General features: G+C 37.1%; 1 protein-coding gene across 5 annotated transcripts in view; it reads right to left on the bottom strand.

Annotated features, from left to right (window-relative positions):
* CRAMP1 (cramped chromatin regulator homolog 1) overlaps positions 1 to 12,406 on the bottom strand; it is a 51,624-nt gene that overhangs the window by 29,976 nt on the left and 9,242 nt on the right. For 4 of the 5 annotated variants that reach the window (XR_005931434.1, XM_030001707.2, XM_041120204.1 and 1 more), the window contains exons 3-6: positions 10,419 to 10,612; positions 8,527 to 8,680; positions 6,297 to 6,380; positions 3,545 to 3,593 (exon numbers count right to left, since the gene is read on the bottom strand). Coding sequence is in view for 4 of the 5 variants with exons in the window: in XM_030001707.2 (XP_029857567.1) it covers positions 3,545 to 3,593; positions 6,297 to 6,380; positions 8,527 to 8,680; positions 10,419 to 10,612 (481 nt within the window). In the remaining variant the exon portion in view is untranslated. The remainder of the gene's footprint in view (positions 1 to 3,544; positions 3,594 to 6,296; positions 6,381 to 8,526; positions 8,681 to 10,418; positions 10,613 to 12,406) is intronic. The other variant, XM_041120203.1, reaches the window with a different exon arrangement.

Below are 12,406 nucleotides of genomic sequence, written 5' to 3'. Positions count from 1 at the left end.
GTATTTACAGTATTTCTTTAATTATGTGTTTGTTGTGGTTTGTTTGGGTTTTTTTAACCCATCCACAAATCCTACAGATCCACAAACATACCCAGAAACTATTTATATTTCTTCAAATCTATTTTTTTATTAAATGTAAAGATTGTTACAAAACCTAAGTTAAATTAAAATGTTTCACTCCTAAAAGTGAAACAAAACAAAAAAGCTTTGGCTTAAGTTTATTTAAATAGGTTTCTGAGCAGTTCTGATATACTGCCAGAAATCTTTTTTCATTGTTATATGTCCTAATCACACAATCCAGTGACATATCATTGCTGTAATAAAAAGCTAGCAACAAAGGACTGGACAGAAAGTCATTCGGATTCCCTGTAATTTCTAAGGGAGCTTTGTTTCGTAGTTGTCTTGCTTAATGATTCTGAAAGCTTCTTCAAGCAGTTCGTGTGGGCCAGTGTTGACATGAGTATGCTAAACTACTCAGACCAGTTACAAAAGTGGACAGAACAATTCTTATCTTCCCCTTGCATTTATAAATATCTAAACTTTGATAAAGATCTCCAATTCATTCAGCTACAACTGTACCAAAGGCTATGGTCTAGCCTGATTTTACATGTTACTGAAATTCTGAAGACAAGTACAGAGACATATACCAGTGAATGGCCTTAACTTCAATGACCAGACAGGGACATTTCACACAAGATTTTGTCATTACCTGAAACTGCTAGCTGATTAAGTTTTCAGGCACCATTTAGTATCTGTGACCTCTGTTATAAGCTCAACTAGGAAGACTTTAAATATGGTTTTCTTATGAGCACCTCACAGGGTCATTTGTTTTACCATACACCATGTAATTATCACAGAAAGCCAGAGATGATGTGTAACATAAGCAAAATAAGCGCTGAATTAGAATGTGTAACTCCAGGGTCTAGAGTCATCCTGCAAATAAATTGCCAGGTAGCTCCTCACAATCTTAGCCTCTCTTGACCTTTCTTACCAATTAAACAAGGCTAATGTTTACCTACTTCAGAAGAAGATCATCAGAATAATGCATGTTCACATTCCCCATTTTTAATCACTTTGGATTCACTTTCACTCAAGACTTTCAACATAGTGACAAGCCTTACAAAGTGCATTGCACTCAGAGGAAAAGGAGGACTATCACACTTGAAACAAATGTGTTAGTAACTGAATAAAAGAACTGCTTACAAATAAGAGAGGAGGATCATAGAATTGTAACATCACTGAGCAAGACGGAAAGTTTAATCTCATGGGATATATGCAATGTGCTTCCTTGTGTGAGATATGAGGCTGCCCTGCACATGCAGGGGATTAATTCAGATGATGTAGACATCCAGGTGGTAATGAGGACGAAAAAGTGAACATTGTTTTCTTCCAGCACAGTTTGCTCCTCTTTGACTGACAAGGTTTACCCACCAATTGGGTAAGAGATGCAGGAGAAAAAGGGAAGCAAAGATGTGTCTTCCATCTGGTAGACAAAAGTCCTATACAAGAGCAACTATTTCTGAACTGCCTAAGAATTTTAATATTATGTACACTCTAGTTTTTGGTTAGATTAGCATTAATATTTTCAAATGCAAAGACTCCTGTTTTCAAAATGGTTTGCCACAAGACTGGCTTTTGCAGAATAAACACCTAGACTTCATAGAAATCATTAGCCCTCATTAAGAAGAATAACTAAGGCCTTAATCATGTGAAGTGCTAGACTGATGCTACAGCTTGCTAAAACTCATCAGTCTCGTTTATTATGGTTTAGTCTATTTGGATGACACAGTATTAGAAAGGCTCTCCAGCACAACAGAGACACCAAAACGACATCCTACATCCTGAACTCTACAAATATTCAGGACACTAGGGAAAAAAGGCTCACCCCAGTGCCATTTTAACTGATAACTCCAATTTAAAGAAGTAATTGGCTTTAAGAATCATTTTGTTATATGAAAAAAAACTTACACTGGTAAGATTTTCTTAATTGTACAAAACCCAAAGGGCAATTTCTCTTCTAACTTCAAACTTCGCAGTTAACAAAAGAAGGAACAAGTGATTTCATAAATAATCACATTCAAGACCTGCAACAGAACAGTACACTGTACAAAGTGCATCTCCCAGGAGATTAAAGGTTAATAAACTGTAAGGAACTCATTTGGAAACTCAGTCTGTGAACAAAGGCACAACAAGTACCCATTTTAGGTAAAGTCAAGTCAAAAAGTCAGCAGCTGCTGAGTGGGCAAACCCTTCCTCCTGTTTACAGTAAAGTTTATTTCATCAATAATTTGTCTGCTATGATGAAGCACCCTAAAAGCACAAATGCCAAAAGTAAAAAGGTATATGTAACAGACAGAAAATAATACTACTTTCAAATTGCTTTTAAAGACATGATTAGGACAAACCAGTGCCTGCTGAGTGATGCCTGCTTAATGATCATACTCCTTAAAATAACATCCTTTGAAAGAGATTTCACTTTAGAATACACAAATGCTAAAAGGACTACTTCAGAAAATTTTACGTACAAATATATCAGGTATTCCCTCACTTCTAATAGTACAGCAGCTTCTAACCCCTTCTATATTCTAAAAGTACATTGCCAAGACTGAACCCCCAAATCCCACAATTCTTTCTTGAAGTGAAAGAGAATACTTGTTCTTAAAGTCAAGTAGATGCAGAAGCGACTGGAGGGCTGAAGCCCATAGTGTACTGGAAGTGTCATTTCAGGTCTGAAAGTCAAGACTCCTGAGCAGTGTTGTCAGAACTGTTTAGGGATGAACCCTCGCTACAGGAAAGACATCGAGTTGCTGGAACGTGTCCAGAGAAGGGCAACAAAGCTGGTGAAGGGCCTGGAGCACAAGTCTTATGAGGAGTGGCTGGGGGAACTGGGGTTGTTTAGCCTGGAGAAAAGGAGGCTGAGGGGAGACCTTATCGCTCTCTACAACTACCTGAAAGGAGGTTGTAGCGAGGTGGGGGTCAGTCTCTTCTCCCAAGTAACAAGTGATAGGATGAGAGGAAATGGCCTCAAGTGGTACCAGGAGAGGTTTAGACTGGATATTAGGAAGAATTTCTTCACCAAAAGGGTTGTCAAGCATTTCAACAGGCTGCCCAGGGAAGTGGTTGAGTCACCATCCCTGGAGGGATTTAAAAGACCTGTAGACACGGCACTTAGGGACATGGTTTAGTGGTGGTTGGCAGTGCTAGGCTAACAGTTGGACTTGATGATCTTAAGGGTCTTTGCCAACCTAAACAATTCTATGATTCTACATTCCCTGTAGTGAATCAATATAGTTATAATGTCAGCTTCTGTAAAGAATTCTCATTTCATTACCTTCTTAAAATCGCCCATCATTTCTTACTAATAACAATTAATGGCTTCATGGAAAAGGGGAGAAAAAAAACACATACAAAACAAAGAATGGAAAATGGCGAACTACAGCTCTAACAAAGTAAGAAATGCCCCCTAGACTCTGGATCACCAATTCAACAATCAAGCTGCTGAACATCCCAGTTTTAAGAGTTTCAGGAATAAGTTCTTACTTACCCGGCTTGAATGAGCTCATTGAGTTTAGCTGCGTTCTTGTCATCCATACCTTTACATGAAATGGGATAGAACAGTGAATTAGGATTTAAAGTGATATAGTCATGACCTTTTTTTGTGTCCTGTTCTGTTTTGAAGGCTATTACATTTCATTCTTACATAGGATTAATGTGCATAAATGTGCTATAACATACCCTTTCTGAAAAGTTTCTGTTTTCGTAACGTGCAACTATTATACAATCCTTACCATGAAAATTACATTTTACTCATGGATTAAATGACCCTAGTTTAGGCACTACAGTCACCCTGGGTTGCTGGGCGTTAATGTGACACTGCAGTATTAAAAAGAAAAGCTTCCTCATCTTCCTGCTCAATCTCTGTTGCTAAGGCAGCACAGCATAATGAAAGAGCATCAAGCCCTCATAGTACTGAATGCAATAAAAAAAGTAAACAAAAATAACAAAATGCACATGTAACCCACACTTTTCTTCTATGTACTATACAGCACATTTTTAGATGGACATTATGGTAACTTGATTTATATTCCCTATGATAGTTAGGCCCAGATCTATTTACTGAACAATTAACCCCCCCTCTGGCAATGCTGAAAGTATTCCTGACATGTTTTCATGTCTCAATAGCTCTACAGAAGTCATCTCGATTTCTGGGAAGATAGGGCTAGGTGAATACCATGGGGGGGGGGGGGGGGCGGAGAGAGAGAAAGAGAGAGAGAGAAACTACTTTCACCAGCTGCAAAACAGACCTCTCATAAACTGGCTGTAGAGGCTTGCAGCTTAAGCCCACTTGGTCTTGGAGACCAGAATTTTCCAAGTGACAGTGGGTAAAATACGTAACCAAGTACCAAAGTTATAAAAAGACAGAAGCACAGAGTATGCATGCATTGCCATGGTGACTGTGTGAAACCTTATTCCCAGTCATAGCAAGGAGGGTCTGTTGATGCTTTTAAGACAAGACATGGACATAGTGAAGAAACACTAATGCTGATTTCTACTGACAATGCAATCTGTCTTGCCTCTGCACCTTCTTTGTCATGAAACAGTTCAAAATTGCTTCTCCAAGATGAATTAACACACTGGAGATCTTTGAACAAACAGAATAAAGTCAGTATGAACATTCACAACAGTCTTGTTCATGACATTACAGTAAAAATCTCAGGCGAGGAAATAATATAGCAAAAAAAAAAGTCTGCCAAAATACCACAATTCTGTTAGGAATTGTACACATCCACTCATTAAGCTTTCTTGTCTTTTTCACTTTGCAACTAGTATGACTTTACAAAGAAGTGAAAGTATTTTGATGATTTTCCATGTCTCACAAATTAAACAAAACATGTAGAAGATGTGCTATGATATAACACTGACTCTACAAAAAACTTGGGGACAAATGAAAAAAAAATACAGAGATAAGGTATACGTGCATGGACTAGCACATACAGTGCACGTTCTGCCCATTCTCCAAGTTAGCTGCATTAGAGCTGTCTCTACTCTGGAAGCCATAAAGGTCATGAGAACCGTATCCCAGGCTGCATAAAAAGCAGCATGGCCAGCAGGTCGAGAGAAGTAATTCTGCTCCTCTGCTCCGCTCTGGCAAGAACCTACCTGGAGTACTGCATCCAGCTCTGGGGTCCCCCCAGCACAAGACAGACATGGACCTGTTAGATCCAAGGGCTGAAAGAACCTCTCCCATGAAGAAAGGCTGAGAGGGTTGGTTGTTCAGCCTGGAGAAGAGAAGGCTCCAGGGAGACCTTCTTACTTAGACAGGGCTTACAAGAAAGATGGATGCAGACTTTTTAGTGGGACCTGTAGCAACAGGACAAGGGGTAATGGTTTTAAACTAAAAGAGGGTAGATTCAGACTAGATACAAGGCAGAAATTTTTTTACAGTGAGGGTGGTGAAACACTGGCACAGGTTGCCCAGAGAGGTGGTCGATGCCCCATCCCTGGAAACACTCAAGGTCAGGTTGGACGGGGCTCTGAGCAACCTGATCTAGTTGAAGATGTCCCTGCTCATTGCAGGGTGGTTAGACTAGATGGCTTTTGAAGGCCCCTTCCAACCCAAACCATTCTACGATGCTATGAACATGGTACTAAGCCTAAGCTCAAATATCTTGCTAAAGCAACTAATCAACTTCTAGAAAATGGGGGAGCATTGGTAGGACATATACTCATCTGTCTACACCCACCCTTGCAGACAAAACCAGCCTCCAGGATTGACAAGGTCAGAACGTACCTTGGTTAACCAGTAAAGTTGTTGTTTCTGTTTATGATTTGTAATGCTTTTTCATCTTCAGGGTTCAATAAGTAAAGATTTAGAGAATGACTTAGAGAAAGGCACCATCCCAGATTTGGATGGCATAGGCAGAAATAATTGTGGGTGCAAATGAAATCATTTGCACATCTAATTGCTTAGTTTTCAGTAATAATAAAATAGACAGATAATCTAAGCTGTGTATACATTTACCTGTCATCTGTGGGTATTACATGCACTGCATTCCACAGATAGCAAAAGCTAAAGAAATGTCAAAGAAAAAGGGGACTAATGCAACAGACTAAGAAGCTCTTTAAAAAAGAAATACATTTAATGAAAAAGCGGTACCACAGATTACTGCAATAGAATGCAATGAATACAAATTCTGAATAACTCAAAAGTGAAACTGTACTAGACATTGCCAACTTCAAGGGTAGACACTTCTGATTCTACCATATAAAAATAATTTTATGCCATTCATACTCACATCCCCCAATCTTTTTCCTTAGTTCCCCATAGCAGATTAAGCCATAAAGCTCCAGTGAGGATTTTTTCAGCCCTTGAGAAAACACTGAAAAGAAGAAAAGGTTTAAGTGAGATGCAGATTGCAGATACTCATACACAGCTACATTGCAGATACTCATTTCAACACTGAAAATGAGATAATCTGTATTTTCAACGATGAGACAAACATCTCATCGATGGTAAGACTAAGTTCTGTTTCAAGAAACGCTATAAAGACATAGGTTCACCAATTTCCTTTTGGTGACTTAAATCTGGGAAATGCAACATTTCTTAGATTACAGAAAAACCAAAGCGTCTTCCACATAATTTAAACAAATATGCAACAGTTCAATATGCAAAATAAAGCTAATTCATAATAAAGCTAACTCTAATATCACTTAACTGTTTACAGTTTCTAAAGGAAATGTCCAGATGCCCCCAAGAAAACACATACAGAACTCTTCTTATATGAAAATTAAGAAGAAGGTCTGAATTTTCCAGAAGACAGAGAATGTTTTCTGGGCACATGAACGCACCTGGGAGATTTAATGCAAATTCTAGATTCTAAATTTTCATATGAAGAATTGCACGTATTTTATTCAACAAGTTTTTTTTTCTCCTTTCTCATCAACACCATGATGTGCAGATTAATATTGCCAATAGATCTAAATATCTATAATGGCAAGGAAAGACAGTCTTGTGGTTTACAAATCAGATGAAAATATTTATTCTTGTCTATTTGTCAAGAATTCAGTTCTCTCTGACTTGCAGACTCATTTAATTTCAAAATCCAGCCACACATATTTCTACCAATACTAAAGCTAATCAAACTACTGCACTAATTCTTAAATTCCTTCAGCCAATGAGATTCCAGACCTTAGAGGTATAGACACAGAACTGTACATTACCCAGAAAACAGAGGAAGTTCCTCCATGACTTCGTTTTTTTTTAAAGTACTTCCATGCTGTGTTTGCTGTAACATTTGTTTTTAAGTAAAATACTAATGACTTGTTTCACCTTAAAATGCTGTCTTGTTTTGAAAAAGGAACTAAAAAATACACCTTATGACAGGTAGTTTACATGTGTAACTCCTCCTTTAGATAACCTAATCTCAGGAACAGACAAAACAATTTCATAAAGAGACTACATTATACACTATGTTTGCATTCCTTCAGCTTTTTTCTAGTCGTATCCATTTCTCATTAATGAGTTATTTTTAATTTGAGAGGCTCTGGCCACAAATCGTATAGATTTAATTTACTATGCAAATCTTTGCTGATGTTAAGGAGAGTTCTTTAAAGACCAAAAAATTCAACCACCATGAAACTGCCATGATTTATGCAACTTAGAATATAGCATCAGAAGGACAGGAAAGCCCTGGAGATCTTTATTTAATCAACAAGCTAACAGGAGAAATTACATTCTTCATACCTTCAAAAAGTCTAAAGAACTGGGTCTTGGTAAAATTGGTTTGCTCTGAAATAGATTTAACTCGCTATTCAGATCAGGCTACCCACAAATTGACTTGAATTCTCACTGCCTGCTACTGAATAGTATGCATTTGATAAAAATCAACTACCAATTATCATATATTACTATTATTTTTACAAAATACCACTAGCAGTTCATATGACTTCCCAATTTCCTTTTCGTTCAGCAAGATGGGGAAGGAGGGAAAAGAATGGGAAGAGGGGAACATGGCACCGGGAATCCTAAGTTACTGAACCAACGATACAATTTCAGGCTTATTTGAAGTGTGAACAAGTATTTCACCATTTACACTTATATCGGACTATTTATTTCTACCTTCTCCCAAGAAGTGCAAAGCAGTGCTGGAGTCAATTTGCTCAATGAAGTCATGCCTCACTAACATTTAGGCAACTGTCCTCAAAGGTGTGTTCTTGAGAATAGAAAAATATTTTCTTGAATCTGGCTTTTCCCTAATATTAATAGTAGGATCAGCATTTATTATGGCGTGGTGAATTCATATAAAAGCAGTGATACAAATACTAGTTTTTGAGAAGTATTTTTCAAAAAACATGAACTGCAGTATGGCCATGCTAACGAAAATAAGACATGTTCAAAGACATCCTATTCAGCATTTATTTTCTCATCTCCACCATTCCTACCCTCCCTGATAGCACTAAAAGGCAGGACTCCAACCCTTACGAGACTGTGAGCTCCATCCTAAGCCCATTTCATTGCATACTAACCATTATCAAAGTCAATGTACTTTGAGATCTTGTGCCAGGTGCGGTAGTAGAAATGGCGGACCTGTTCCTTATTCTTCACCATGCTTGCTGGTTTGCCTTTCTTCTTGTATTTCAGGGCAATGTTGTTCTGGATGGCTTCAAAGTCCTTCCCATGCTAAAGAAAAAATAAAACAAATCCAAATACTCAAACCCAAACTTGAATCTCGTCATAAGACAACTCAAACAACATGAGGGACTTTGGGGTTCTTTGTGGGAAATTAGATTTCAATGGTCGTAAACAAAATTCTTGGGTATCAGAACTCAACAGCAAAAGGATGACACTGGTTTCCTTTGTTTTATATAAAATGCATTATAGATGTCAAATAAATTACTTTCCAATTTCTTGAACTGTTTCAAACTAGAAACTGCAAGTTGCTAGCAAACTTAAAAAAAACCAAACAAACCACTTTACTTGTAAATGTGGTAAGTAGCAGAACTGAAAATACCAACTTTCTCACTTAGCTTTCTTTACTTTCCTCTATTTTCCCCCCTTCTCCCTCCTACCTCCATTTCTGACTAAGGTGAATGAAAAGCTTATTATATTTAACAGCTTCACTTTTATTTACAGTGAATTTCACGTTCCAGTTATCAGAAGTACAAAATTTGAGTTTCAAATAATGAAGGAAAATATTGTATTTTTAAAAAAAACAAAAATAAAAAACTTCTTACAGAAAACACATTTTTACACTGTAGGTCATTCAGAAGTTTATTCTCAGGGTAAAAATAAAAGTGAGACATGTAAGTATCCCTTTAAAACTAGCTAATTCCTATAAAATCCTTGGAGGTCAAAAGAGGAAAATTTCATTTTATATACATTATCATTGAACTCCTGCTATCACAAAATTTCTTAGTATTCAAAAAAGGCTGGAACTGATTTAAATACAAAAAAAAAAAAAAAGAAGGTGAAAACCTCTTTTGAAAGGTAGTGACACAAAATGAATGGAAGTGGGGGACCAAACAGAGTCCCAAATCCACCTTAGAGCAAATTTTTGAACTTTTTCCTCAGCATTCAAAAAAAAACCCAACACGTTACATTTTCTTTGAGCGATGAAGGGACTTAAAAATTACATGGTTTCCATGAACATTATTCCAAGTCAGAGGAGTTAAAAAAAGAAAACAGTGTTTTAAGTGTTCATTTTGTCCACAAAACATATACATGTGAATTATGCCTATCACTAAAAAAAAAAATATTTTTAAAAAGATGCACACATGCAAAGAAAACCCACCACTGCTGCTTTTGCTTTCACCTTTAATATGTATTTTCATAACAGAAGTGCTCTTAAAATAATCATAGGAACAGGACAACCAGGAATATATCATATACATCATATGAGATAAAAGATAAGATGATCTAAATTTTCTTTGTCTCTCAGCCCTAGTACTGAACTGGCTCAAACCTTTTCATGGTGAAAGACTAAACACAGTGCCTATTAGAATAGGACTTAGTCCTATTCCACTTATTAGAATAGGACATGTTTTCTTGTTTGGTTAATATTGCAGCCTAAGTGTGTTGCTTTTGAAAGTTGAGATGGGGACATTACTTATTTATTTCTCATTTAAAACAGAACCATAATTGAAAAATAATTGAAATTATTATAAACATTCATGAATAAAACTCACAAATATTTCCTGTGTATTTCAAAACAAAAAAAAAAAGCTTGACACTTTTGAAATGTGCCTGTGATTGACAGCTGGTTTACAGCCAACTATATAGACACATATGCATAGACAAACAAACGTATATGTGTACGTATGCATTTTGTTCCTGCAAATCTCAATTCAATCAACCTTCTTTAGGAATATCCAGATACTAAATGAAGCCACCTAAGCTTGCTGTTTTCCTCTACATGTACCTCATACAGTCCCTCGAAGAAAGTATTTTTGTCCTCCGTGCTCCACGACTCCCACTGCCGTCTGACCTTCTTTCCTTCCTCCTTCTCTCCAGCCGAGGACCCCAGGTTCCTTGCCGCTGACTTGGAATTCCCAGCAGGATTGCTGGGAGGAATTCCTGATGTGCCACCAGATGCAGTCCCTCCATTATCTGCTGCTGCAAAAAAACATGCCCAGAGTGACTATCAAACCAAGAGGAAGATTCATGGATAGCTATAAGGGAGGAACTCAGAATTTCCTCCTCCTTCACCGCTCTCATCTATATCATTCCCCCCCCGCCCCCCCCAGATATTTCACCTGAAATACAATAGGCAAATAACAAGGTTTGTTTTAAAGAAATAAAATCTCAAAGAGCAAATAACAAGGGGAAGGTTTCAATGGCTTAATTTTGTATTTCCAGAGATAAGACAGATAAGCAGGAATATACCAAAGCAACCTCTAAAGACAACACACTCTCTGACGCTTATACACTGGTGTGCTCTGCAGTTGCCCCTTTGCAGCTGAGGGGAACTTCTGAGCAATGCTGAACATTGATGTGACCAATAAAGCAAACTAATAGCTGTGAGAAAATATACATAATTTCATATCCTTGTCTTTGGTCTTGATCCTACTGCCTCCAAAATAGCTGTGGTAACGAAAGGCCTGAAAGATGTCTACTTTAGTTCATCACATCACAATGGATCAGCATTCTCAAGAATCTGATCCTCAGTATAAAGAGCACCATCTCTGACACTTAGCCCATCTAGGATAATTCAAGGTATCCAAAGGACAGCAAGTTCTAACCCCTTCTCCTTCCCCAAATCCTGGTGTGGCTTTTGGAAAAAAGGCACAGAAGAGTACTCTTGATTGTACCTTTGACAGTTACCAACACCCCAAAAAACATGGATCAGAAAAAAAATACAAAGATTGGAAATACTATAATGAGAATAAAACCTGATGGAACTAAGAGAATTTGCTGTTTATTCAAGTACGGGACAGAGAAGAAAATGGGGTGGAGAAACTGCAGGAAGGTGAGAGCTACACATAATGCAGTAAGATTCCATTCCCTCACCTTAATTCAGAAGAAAAAGCCTCCTTTTTTTTTTTTTTTTTTTTTAAATCGCCTCAAAGTATTAGTCTTTCAAAGACATTTTAATCAGAAAAAACATTATCAACTCACCTTAAACCTGTGATTTATTCACAACAGAAATCAAACCAAACATGCTTGGTTTGACACTGTAACAGATTATCAGAATGTTAATCCAGAAACCAGGGAGACCTCCCAAAAAGTGCACTCGTCTTTTTTTTTCCATGAAAATGTAACCATTCTCAGGAACTTACATTTCCAAAATATAGTCTCTTCAATTTTGCTAGGAAGTATTATTTAGATTTGACTGCCCTTATCAATGCAGGTGTGTACTTAATAAAACAGAAGCCTTTTAACATTAAACATACATTGCTTATTATAAAGAATGCTTATTACCATTTCCATTTTTCTGGTTACTCTCCTTTATGTTTTGTGTTTTATCTCATGATAAATTGGCTTGCCTTAGTTTATTTGCTTATAAATCCAGCTCGTACAATACAGCCGTCCCAAGCTAGTTTTGCAAACTTTTACAAACTTTAGCACAGTTCTATTTCATATTTAGGCTTAAAAAGTTCAGTTATCTTTTAAAATTTAATTATATTAAACAGTTTGTTTACCTGACAAACTCAGTGTTTATATACCCCCCCCCCCCCCTCATTCAAGAACCAGGATATCCCAGTTTGATAATCCGAATATTACTTTAAAAAGAGTACCAGAAGAATCGACTGTTATAGGCTTACTATGCTTTAGAGATTTGAAAGACTTGTACGTAAATCTTAACTATTCAGTTGCAATCTGAAAGTAACTCCTTTGGAGGACAAAACCATATTTCTCCAGATCCTAAAAAAGCTGTTTGGTCAAGTAACAAATAACATTTGAAATCAA

This window comes from Aquila chrysaetos, chromosome 25 (genome assembly GCF_900496995.4).
Source record: "Aquila chrysaetos chrysaetos chromosome 25, bAquChr1.4, whole genome shotgun sequence".
Lineage (NCBI taxonomy): Eukaryota > Metazoa > Chordata > Aves > Accipitriformes > Accipitridae > Aquila > Aquila chrysaetos.
This window is presented reverse-complemented; position numbering and strand designations above follow the sequence as displayed.